This window comes from Triticum aestivum, chromosome 3B (assembly GCF_018294505.1).
Source record: "Triticum aestivum cultivar Chinese Spring chromosome 3B, IWGSC CS RefSeq v2.1, whole genome shotgun sequence".
NCBI classification, from domain to species: domain Eukaryota; kingdom Viridiplantae; phylum Streptophyta; class Magnoliopsida; order Poales; family Poaceae; genus Triticum; species Triticum aestivum.
Window position 1 is genome coordinate 837,295,422 of NC_057801.1, and position 10,630 is coordinate 837,306,051.

Below are 10,630 nucleotides of genomic sequence, written 5' to 3' on the forward strand. Positions count from 1 at the left end.
ACAAGGTGTCACTGAATTCTATATTCCTGCAGTAAAGTGTCAGAAAGAGTGGAGGTACCTGATAAACCACTCTTCTCCCCAAATGAGAGCAAGAGGGGGAGAAAATCTGACAACACGAGATATAACTTCTCATATGCTTCCGCGGAAACGGAGGAAATCAAATCCTCAACCAGTAAATGTAATTCAACATCAAGTTGAAAGATACCTCACTGGATGCTCATAACCCAAAGCCCGACATAAATGTGCACAAATGTTTTGGTGCCGGGACATCGAAACACCTTGACTCCACTTGTTGTAGGAAATCACAAGGAGTTAAAAAGGAATAAATATATTATCCACAAACTTCAATGATTCCATCAGAATCATATAAACTAAAGACTACATTTGTCGACATATATTTCTTCTCAAATTGCTAAAACCTTTTGGGCCCTGAACCAAAATCCATGGTAGAGTGCCTCTTGCACTCATATTGATTCACATAAAAGGAAACAAGTAATGAAGAATAGCACTCGCTCTGCAAACGAGTAATATTTACCGCAATAATACCTACTCCTCATAAGTATCTTCCGTATGGAATACTAAAAACTTCTCATCCATAGACAAAGTCAATGAGGTGGTGAGAAAGCGAGGCTTGTAGCAAAGGGTTCACGCAGAGACCCGACATCAATTACGATGTAACATACCCTCTTGGTATAATTGGAATTATGTTTCGATACTAAATATAATTGGCAATAAAAATATATTATCCATGCAGTTGATGGATGAAGTGACTACATACTCATATGAGTCACTCATTTCGGAAATCTCTATTAAAGTCCCTGAAGGGCTTATACTTCCTAATCCAAAAGCAAATCGCAACAAGTTTTGTGTAAAGCTTTATAAGTCACTCTATGACTTGAAATAGTCGAAAATCATATGGTACTACCGACTAAATGATTTTCTTCTTCCGAAGGATTACTCAAAGAATGATGATTGTCTATGTGTTAACAAAGGAACCCCAAATTTGAATTCCTTATATCACCTTAGTATATATCGATGATTTCGTCATCAATGACTCTACTAGACATAAACATACACAAAATCATCTCAAGACGGAAAATTTGGATTTAACCAAATTTAGCTTAAGTTTATAACTTAAGCATTCTATCAAAAATACGTTTCAGTCAACATATATCCAAAACATATACGAGAAGTTCAGTGTGGATATATCATAACAAAAAAGACATGTATGGTCATACTACCTTTAATAAGGTACAAATCCATTCATACCTAGGGGTGATAATGAAGTGATACTAGGACCTGAAGTTCTATATCTCACTAATGTCAAAGCACTCATATACTTGCAAACTACGTCAGGCCTGGCACTATATTTGCTATCTTTATTCGGAGTGCAACCCCCAACAAAAGGTATATGGTTGATATAAGTAATATCATCTTATATCTGAAGATTACAGTAAATCTTGAATATTTCCATCAGAAAATAGAAGATATGACCATGATATGATGTAATGATATTGGCTCTTTATTTGATCCCAACGATGCCATATCAATGACTGAATTCGCTGGAATAGCCTTCATATTGAAGTCATCTAAATGGACTTTAATGGTTATTTCCACTTATCATTCTGACGCAATTGCTTTATTTAAAGGCACTGCAAAATATGCATGATTTGTCAAGAATGATTAACCACACTCAAAATCATGTGGTTGAGATTCATCAGAATCACATAACTTGTTTTTATCAAGATTCTAGCACTTGTGGTACTCGATATGTATAGGTTATATGAAGAGCAGTATCATATTGCACATTGCTCAAAATTCACTTATCCTCACGAATTATAGAAAGTGAGGAAACAATTTACAAACGAAATATTGGAAAATCCAACGGATTATTCATGATGTCATGATAATGCCAATGGAGTTGGTCAGACACATCCTTTAGATTCGCAAAGTTCAGGGGGAGTAATCTCCCAAACTATAACCTATTAACAATCATCAGATTGCATATACTGTACTCTTTTTCCCTTGATGAGTTTTTCTCTAATGATTTCTCATAAAAGGTTTTTAATGAGACAATATAAACACAAGTGTCTATATATGCCATATCATTTTCTCCTTATATTTTTTCTACTGGGTTTTAAAGGAGTTTTCAATGGCATATTAGATCGCACTCTTTTCCCTTATGAGTTTTCTCTCAATATTTCTCATAATGGTTTTTAACGAGGCAATATCTTCTCAAAGATCATATATCATACTTTCTATTTTCCCTACCGGGGTTTTTAAAGGAAGTACTCAAGATATATTAATTGTTCTCTAAACTTATCGATGAGTTTTCTCCTTCTTCAAAGGTTTTTCTCATATGAGTTATCAAGAGACAATAATCATTATATGTTGCATCATTTTCTCCTTATTTTTCCCATTGGGTTTAAAGGAGTTTCAGCAACGTATCTACACTATTTTCCTCATATTTTTCCCACAGGGTTTTTGGAGGAGTATTTCTCAATATGAAGATGATGAACAATCTCAAGGCAAACATACTAAAGGAGTCTTTACAAGATGGTGCATATAACCGAAGACAAGCATAGAGTAGGGGGAGTGTTAAGGATTAATTATAATCCTATAATCCATGCTTAACAACCGCCTTAGATAAGTAACCGTCATTGGCTACCGCCTTTATGGCGTCCTTTGTAAAGGCCGCGTCCGTTCAACGCGTCCCCTCACTTTGTATATATAGTCTTGTTTGTCATCAATAAAGAGACACTGTTCATTCCCATCATTCACTCCTCTCTCCCTCTCTCGTTTTACTTTAACAGTTTCCCTATGGGAAAAGCGTATCAAAAATATTGCAGTGACCGGTCCACGTGGCCATCCCGATCTGCGCTTTATTACATTTTCCGGCCATTAAATTATCACCGCCCCTACCCATCTCATCCCTCCAAATAAAAATATCTTCTTTGCCTGGCAAGCTAAGAGGGTGCTTGGATACGTTTTAGTCCCATGACTAAAAATAGTGGGACTAAAACTTGCTAGCCTCACCCATGCTTGGATACAAATACTAAACAGACTAAAATGAGTTAATGAGCATTTATTATCCTCCAAACCCTCCAATCCCGAACTCGCATGTGTTAAAGGAGAGGAGTTAAATGAGGAGAGAGAGGACTAATCCACATTTTAGTAGGGTTCCCCTGACTAAAATTTTTTAGTCTCAAGACTAGTTCTAGCCTCACTTTAGTCAGGGGTGATTGGAACTTTAGCCTCTAAAAGAGACTAGTTTTAGTCAGACTAAAAATAGTCCCTTGAATCCAAGCATGGCCTAAGCTTCCCTCCTCCCCTCTACCCACCCACCGCCGCTGGTTGCCAGAGTCGCCGGAGCTAACTAGATGACATAGAGATGGCGAGGGAAATTCTTCTGACCGGGTGACTCATTCGGGGCTGAGATTGGCGCCGAGAGGTTTGGCTGGGCTGGGTTAATTTTTTCTAGGTCGATGGTTGGGTTGGGGATCTAATCCGTCCAATCCAATCCATGGGGGAGGAGTCAGGTGGCTATGATTTTTTACTTCGAGGGAGGTGGAGGGGCCTATGGCGGGTACGATGGGAGGGTGACGGAGTGGGAGACGGGGTTGCCATGGTGCGATGAGCTGACCCTGCTGCCGCAGCCGCAGCCGCTGATGCCGCCGGGCCTGAGTTAAGTAGGCAATTTATCACCACAAAGGAAGACCCATTACTTCGATCGATTATATATGGAATCCCTTTTCTAAGCAATACCGCTCTGTTATTGGTCTGTTATATACTAAATACTAAACTAAATACTAAACGGATACAGATCAAAGGGGTATCCTCTGGCATTAGAAAATATTCATCTTGACAATCGCCGCGGCATTCCACATCTCGCCAAAGCTGGGGCGCACGCTGCTCGACGTGCACCGTGCGTCCACCGCCACCATGTCCCGTCTTCGTTCCTCCTCCTCGTCCTCCGGGTGGAGACGGTGTTGAAAATAAAACTATCTGATGTTAATCCAGAAGCACCAAAATACCGACATTGCCTTATAAGTCGGATGATATAAACGAAAACCCTATCGTTAGTAAACAAAAATTTCTTCCATGGAAAAATAATCTCAAAGAGAAAGAGGTGAATCAATCCATGCAGTCAAACATTTACCATGTTCATGGTCGCACATGAAAATATCTATGAAACCTCATAAAAAGCCTCGGGATTTAAAGCTAGTCGGCGCAAAATAAATTCTATATATCCTTCATATACATGGATTTTGATCCAAAGGAACTTTTTTAGAAAGTTGAAAGACCTTTCACTCAACAGAGTCGTTTCATGAGCAGCTATTTTGGAATTTGGGTTTTGGTCCTCTAGGAAGTGAGTCTCTCAGCTTACTCCTTTCATGTTACAAGTGAATATTTCGAAATAAAAATGAGAACTGAAATATTTCATATAAAAGGATCGTTCTATCTACATCATCTAATGTCTTTTTAAAAGAGCTATTCTCTGTGGTTGTATCGCCTTGATATGATTGAATCACTGAAAACTCTGCCAATCACTTTTTTTTCTTTGCTAGCGAGTTTGAGCGGGCACAAAACAAAAGAATATAATCATATGTAAAGGCGTAGGCTCTTTGCTGTCTTGTGATCCGGTTGGACCGGTCTTACAATTATTTTTAAATGAGGCTAGAAAAGTCTCAAAATCCACCCCCTACGACAAAAAAAAAGCTCGACATGAAAACAAAGTGAAATACATTTGTTTCTCACGCGCCCCCGCAAATAATACGCAATTTAAATTATTTCTATGTCTCCATATCAAATGAGTTTTGGCTTCCTATGTACTAGTATAAAAAAATTGATCCTTAATGCGCAAATTAAATATCCGACAGAGAGAAAATATCCTCGCAAAAATATCTATCACCGGAACTTCATAACAAGAAGGGCCTAAAGAATATTGGACAGACATTATTGCACCCAAGCTAGCCGGAATCTATCCACCACGTGCAAGAATTCTCCGTTCCAATCAGCAAAAGGGAAATCACTTGTTATTGCTTTTTTTTTAGAGAGAGGGATATATAGGCGCTGGCCTGAGCTTGACCGGGCAAGCTAGCAAAAGTCTCCCCTCCACAACTAAAAATGGGCCGCCCGAGAGCGACCCCGGGCCAGGCCACCACCAACGGAATCGCATAAGAGAAAGCGACGTGGCCGCCCGATCGGGCCGGGCACGAATCTCGAGGCGGCATCGCCGGTCCACGTCGGCCGGAAAAGCGCACGGGAAATTACGATCGTGCCATCCGGAATGGACGGCCGCGATGGGGAAAAGCGTATCGAAAATATCGCGGTGACCGGTCCACGTGGCCATCCCGATCTGCGCTTTATTCCCTTTTCCGGCCATTAAATTATCCCCCGCCCCCGCCCACCTCATCTCGCCCCACCCCACAAAAATATCTTCTTTCTTCCCCTCCCCTCCTCTCCACCCACCCACCGCCGCCGGCCGCCGGAGCTCGGCAGCGAGAACTAGATGATACGGAGATGGCGAGGGTGAGTCTGCTCATCGGGTGATTCGTCGGATTGGTGTTGCGAGGTTCGGCTGGGTTGAATTTTTTGTTGGGTTGCTGGTTGGGTTGGGGATCCAATCCGTCCAATCCAATCCAATCCATGGGGGAGGAGGCCGGCGGCTACGATTTTGACTTCGGGGGAGGGGGCTATGGCGGGTACGACGGGAGGGTGACGGAGTGGGAGACGGGCCTGCCGGGGTGCGACGAGCTGACCCCGCTGTCGCAGCCGCTGGTGCCGCCGGGGCTCGCCGCGGCGTTCCGCATCCCGCCGGAGCCGGGGCGGACGCTCCTCGACGTGCACCGCGCGTCCTCCGCCACCGTGTCCCGCCTCCGCTCCGCCTCCTCGTCCCCCTCCTCGGGCAACGGCCACGCCACGGGGGGCGGGTCCTTCCCCTCCTTCCCCGGCAAGGCGGCGGCGGCGGCGGAGGCCGGGGAGGACAGCGGCAACCGGGACAACAACTCGGCGGAGTCGGGCGGGGACAAGTCGGCGGCGGCGGCGACGAAGCGGGCGCGGCTGGTGTGGACGCCGCAGCTGCACAAGCGGTTCGTGGAGGTGGTGGCGCACCTGGGGATCAAGAGCGCGGTGCCCAAGACCATCATGCAGCTGATGAACGTGGAGGGGCTCACCCGCGAGAACGTCGCCAGCCACCTCCAGAAGTACCGCCTCTACGTCAAGCGGATGCAGGGCCTCTCCAACGAGGGGCCCTCCGCCTCCGACCACATCTTCGCCTCCACCCCGGTGCCGCCCAGCCTCCGCGAGCCCCAGGTGCCGGTGCCGCACGCCGCCGCCATGGCCCCCGCCATGTACCACCACCACCCGGCCCCCATGGGCGGCGTCGCCGCCGGCCACGGCGGCTACTACCAGCAGCAGCACAGCGGCCACGCCGTCTACAACGGGTACGGCGGACACGGCCACGGCGGCGGCGTCTCCTCCTATCCGCACTACCACCACGGCGACCAGTAGGTGAGGATAAAGATCGATCGAGATGCTCTGCTTCTCTGTCACAAGTGTGTGTTTGTTCCTGCTCATCAGTCAGTCAACAGATGCTGTAATTGTAACCTGTAATCAGTCGGTCAGTCAGTCCATGATCCATCGTCAGTCTAGCATAGGCGTGTGTTTGTGTCGATCAGTCAATCAGTTCACAGCTGCGGCTGGGCATAATTGTTAAGAAGAAGAAGAAGATTAATTAACAAGGGGAGCTCAAGTGAAGCTGCTCCCGGGGTAAGAGGAAGATTAGCAATAAGAAGAAGAGAGTTACAGGGTGTGTGCGCTCTGCTTAGTGTTGATGTATGTATGTAATACTGCTCTGCTGTAACTGCAAAATCTTGGCTGCTGCCCCCATTTTGGGCAGTGACAAGATGATCATAATATGAAGCCCAACAAGGGAATTAGGATTGTGATCCTCTACTTGTGAATCTGTCCTGTCCGGCCATTTTGGGAACTGAGCATCAGAATTTGACGTTTCAAAAAACATCGGAATTGGGACTGACTGATCTCTGTCCTAACTGGAACTGCAAAATCTCATTATGATCACTTGCGAATGTGTCGTTTATGCTCCTTCTGGAACCGCAAAATCCCAATTAACATGGAGATTGGGATTGAGATCTTGTACTGAATGTTCATACTCTTCAGTTGTGCTGTAGCAAAGTGCCCAGCCAGTATGTCATCTGAAATCCCAATAACCATTTATGGATAGTATAATAGTGCTGCTGCTGTGAGCAGATACTGCCCAACAACACATTTTGGGATCTCTGTCCTAATCCAGCCCCCATTTCGGGCAGGGAAGGACAGAGTCCCAATCTGAAACCCAGCAAGGAAGTTGGGACCGTGATCTGGTACCGAATGTTGTCATGTCCTGACCAACCTACCATTTCAGGGTCCATAATTCAGACAAGGAACTGACTGTGATCTTTGTCCAAATGTAGGCACATTTTCCCACCTCAGCAGGTCGTTGCGCCTAAACTATCCCAGACAAGGAGAAGAAGAAGATGATGATCTTTGCTGCTCTCTCAAGCGAGCCGAACAAGATCCAGATTTCCGTTCCCTGTCTCGATTTTCAGATCGCAAAACAGTTGCAGCTACATTCAGACTTGTAATTTGTTTCAGGAAGCTGAAGTTTTTCCATCCGTTCAATGATGCAGATTCCGACATCGCGGTATGCTGCCACTAGTATGCTGGCTGGTCGCTCCGGCGTCGTGGATAAAGATTGGGACGAAATCGAGAATGATATGGCCCATATGGGCCTGCAAGTGGGGCGACTGACGGAGACCTGGACCTGTGATGCTCGTCTGTAGCTGTAGCTGACGAGAGGAGGAGAAAAGTGCACGTATGTATCTATGTACGTGTGTCTCCAGCCCGTGCGTTATCCATCACCTGTCTGTGAACTCTGAACTGCACTTGATTTTTACGAGAAATTTTCAATCTATTCATCTTCAATTATGACAGTTCTTCTTGATTACACCAGTCCCAAGCCTTTACACTTATTTGGATTTTCAGCAGCGTTCTTAGTGAAACCTGAGATTTGAAGCTACGATATCTCCAACACGCTGGGTTCTTGTGTTTTTTTATGGCAACCATGGAGCCTGAACCCTTTTTCATTTTCGAAAACATAAGTATCGAGAAAAAAAAAGTCAAGAAAAACAGCATCGAAAAGAAATGCACTGGATAGAACACAACGGCTACAAGACGCATCACCTGTCACACAAAAAGGAACAGCAAAACGGAGGGAGAGCTGAAACTGTTAGAGTAATGGGTCCGTTAGTCTTAGGGTTAATTAGGGATAAGGCTCGCTTGCTTAGGGGTCAAGTAAGCCTTGCTTGGGAGTCAAGTAAACCTCTCTATATAAAGAGAGGAGATGTATCAATCTAATCAAGCAAGCATTAAGAAGGAAATCCCTTCCTTCTTGCCTGGCCGTGGGCAAAAGGCCCCCGGCCGGCCCTCTCGTGCCCTCCTTCTAGCAGCGCCATAACAGTTTGGTATCAGCTAGCTTCGGTTCGATCATGTCTTCACCGCCGCCCAGCCCGTCTCACACGCTGTCGGTCACCTCGTCGCCTCCGGCGACCACCACGACCGTCGCCCCGCTCCTGCCCGCGTCGGGATCCTCCATCGTGCCGGCCCCCGCCGTCCTCACCCTAGAGGAGGTGTCCGGGATGCTGCGGGACATAACCCACGCGGTCCAGGATATCCGCCTGTTCTTGGTCGGGTCCTACGGGCCGCACCCGGCTGCGCCGCCCATCGCCGTTGTGGCTGCCGTGGCAGCCGCCGCACCAGGCGGCCTCCGCCGCGCTCGCCGGGCCGCTGCAGCTGCCATTCATCGTCACCACCGCCCAGCCCTGACTGCAGTGGCAGCCACCGCTCCTGGTGGCCTCTGCCGCGCTCGGCGCTCCGCCACAGCAGCCGCTGCAGCTGCAGCAGCCACCGTTGGTCAGCTCCTACGGGCCGCAACCGGCTGCGCCGCCCATTGCCGCCACCGCACCACCGTGGCTGCCGTGGCTGCTGCGGCACCAGGCGGCCTTCGCCGGGCCGCTGCAGCTGCCATCCACCGCCACCATTGCCCGGCCCTGGCTGCTGTGGCAGCCGCCTCTCCTGGCGGCCTACGCCGCGCCCGGCGCTCCGCCGCAGCAGCCACTGCAGCTGCAGCAGCCACCGCCGGTCAGCTTCGCCGCCGAGTATGGGATGCCCTTTGACGGGACTGCGACGACCTCGTTCCCATCAGCGTCGCCGCCGTCCTAGGGCGTCCACATCCAGCAGATCAAGTCCCCGCCGTCGCCGTCACCGCTTCCGTCTTGGATCGCTACCCGCCACGTGTCGGCGGCGGTGAGGCTGCAGGCTGCTGCGCGCGACCTCCTAGCGCGGCGGCGTGTGCGAGAGATGCGTGGTCTGCAGCTGCCGCTCCTCCAAGTTGCCCTTCGCTGCGCAAAGGACCTCGATCTCATCCGCTGCATCGGGGATCTTGGGCATGCGGTTTCCCCCATGGGCGGCGGGCATGCTGTTTTCCCCGCGGGCAGCGACCTCAAAGTCTGCGACATCGGCGGTTGGGGGGGGGGGGGCGCACCCCTCCTCGTCATTCTCCATCGCAAGTCCTCCACTCTTTCCTGCGTGGTGCAGACCAACAGCCATACACATGCACTCCTTTTGTCCAGGTGGTGTCCATGGGATCCAGGTGGCTGTACACGTGCACGTCCAAAATAAAGCGTCCCAGTCTATTTCATGTTGAGAGTAATAACACAAGCCGAGATGTAAAGGGCTTGTTTTTAGGTGTTAGGTTTGTGTTGCGTTCAGTGGTTATAAGTTGGTTAGGCTGCAGCTCGAGGGCAAGTTGCATGTCTAGGTGGGGTGTAGTGTTAGAGTACGTAATGGGCCTAATGGGCCCGTTAGTCTTAGGGTTAATTAGGGATAAGGCTCGCTTGCTTAGGGGTCAAGTAAGCCTTGCTTGGGAGTCAAGTAAACCTCTCTATATAAAGAGAGGAGATGTATCAATCTAATCAAGAAAGAATTAAGAAGGAAATCCCTTCCCTCTTGCCTGACCGTGGGCAAAAGGCCCCCAGTCGGCCCTCTCGCTCCCTCTTTCTAGCAGCGCCATAACAGAAACCCAGCCCTGTCATGCATGCAGCCAACCCTTTGTTCTTGTCACCCACCACCACCGGATCACACCCAAAATGAGCATGATTAATGAGTGTTGTTGCATCAGTTGCAAGGAAATCCGACGTCTGGAAGAAGTACAGCAAAAGTCACTAACTTGGAATGCCATCACCCAGCGGCTTGAGGAACTAGGAGGGCAATGTTCCACCGGGAGAACCTCAAACAACATTGAAGAACATCGAACAGCGTGACTGCGTGATCTCACCATCACCACCATGAACATTCCTGAGAGGAAGTCAACCAATGGGACACGGATGATCAAATAATTTAGTTGGCCCGCCACCGCATAGCACTTCCTCCACCGCCAGCACTAGACAACCTCAGAGATGTGATCTTGTACTGAAAGTCGTCACTCTTATGACCATCTTGGGATCAGACAAGGAACGATTTCGGAACCGTTTGATTGCGATATTTCTCCCACTTTAAGCAAATAAACCGG

The 10,630-nt window shown here is 48.1% G+C and overlaps 1 protein-coding gene across 1 annotated transcript; it reads left to right on the forward strand.

Moving 5' to 3' along the window:
* The first annotated feature begins 5,589 nt into the window (after positions 1 to 5,589).
* LOC123072822 (transcription factor PCL1) lies at positions 5,590 to 6,965 on the forward strand. Its single transcript, XM_044496488.1, has one exon. The coding sequence runs from the start codon at positions 5,650 to 5,652 to the stop codon at positions 6,511 to 6,513; it is 864 nt and encodes a 287-aa protein (XP_044352423.1). The 5' UTR covers positions 5,590 to 5,649; the 3' UTR covers positions 6,514 to 6,965.
* Positions 6,966 to 10,630: the final 3,665 nt, after the last annotated feature.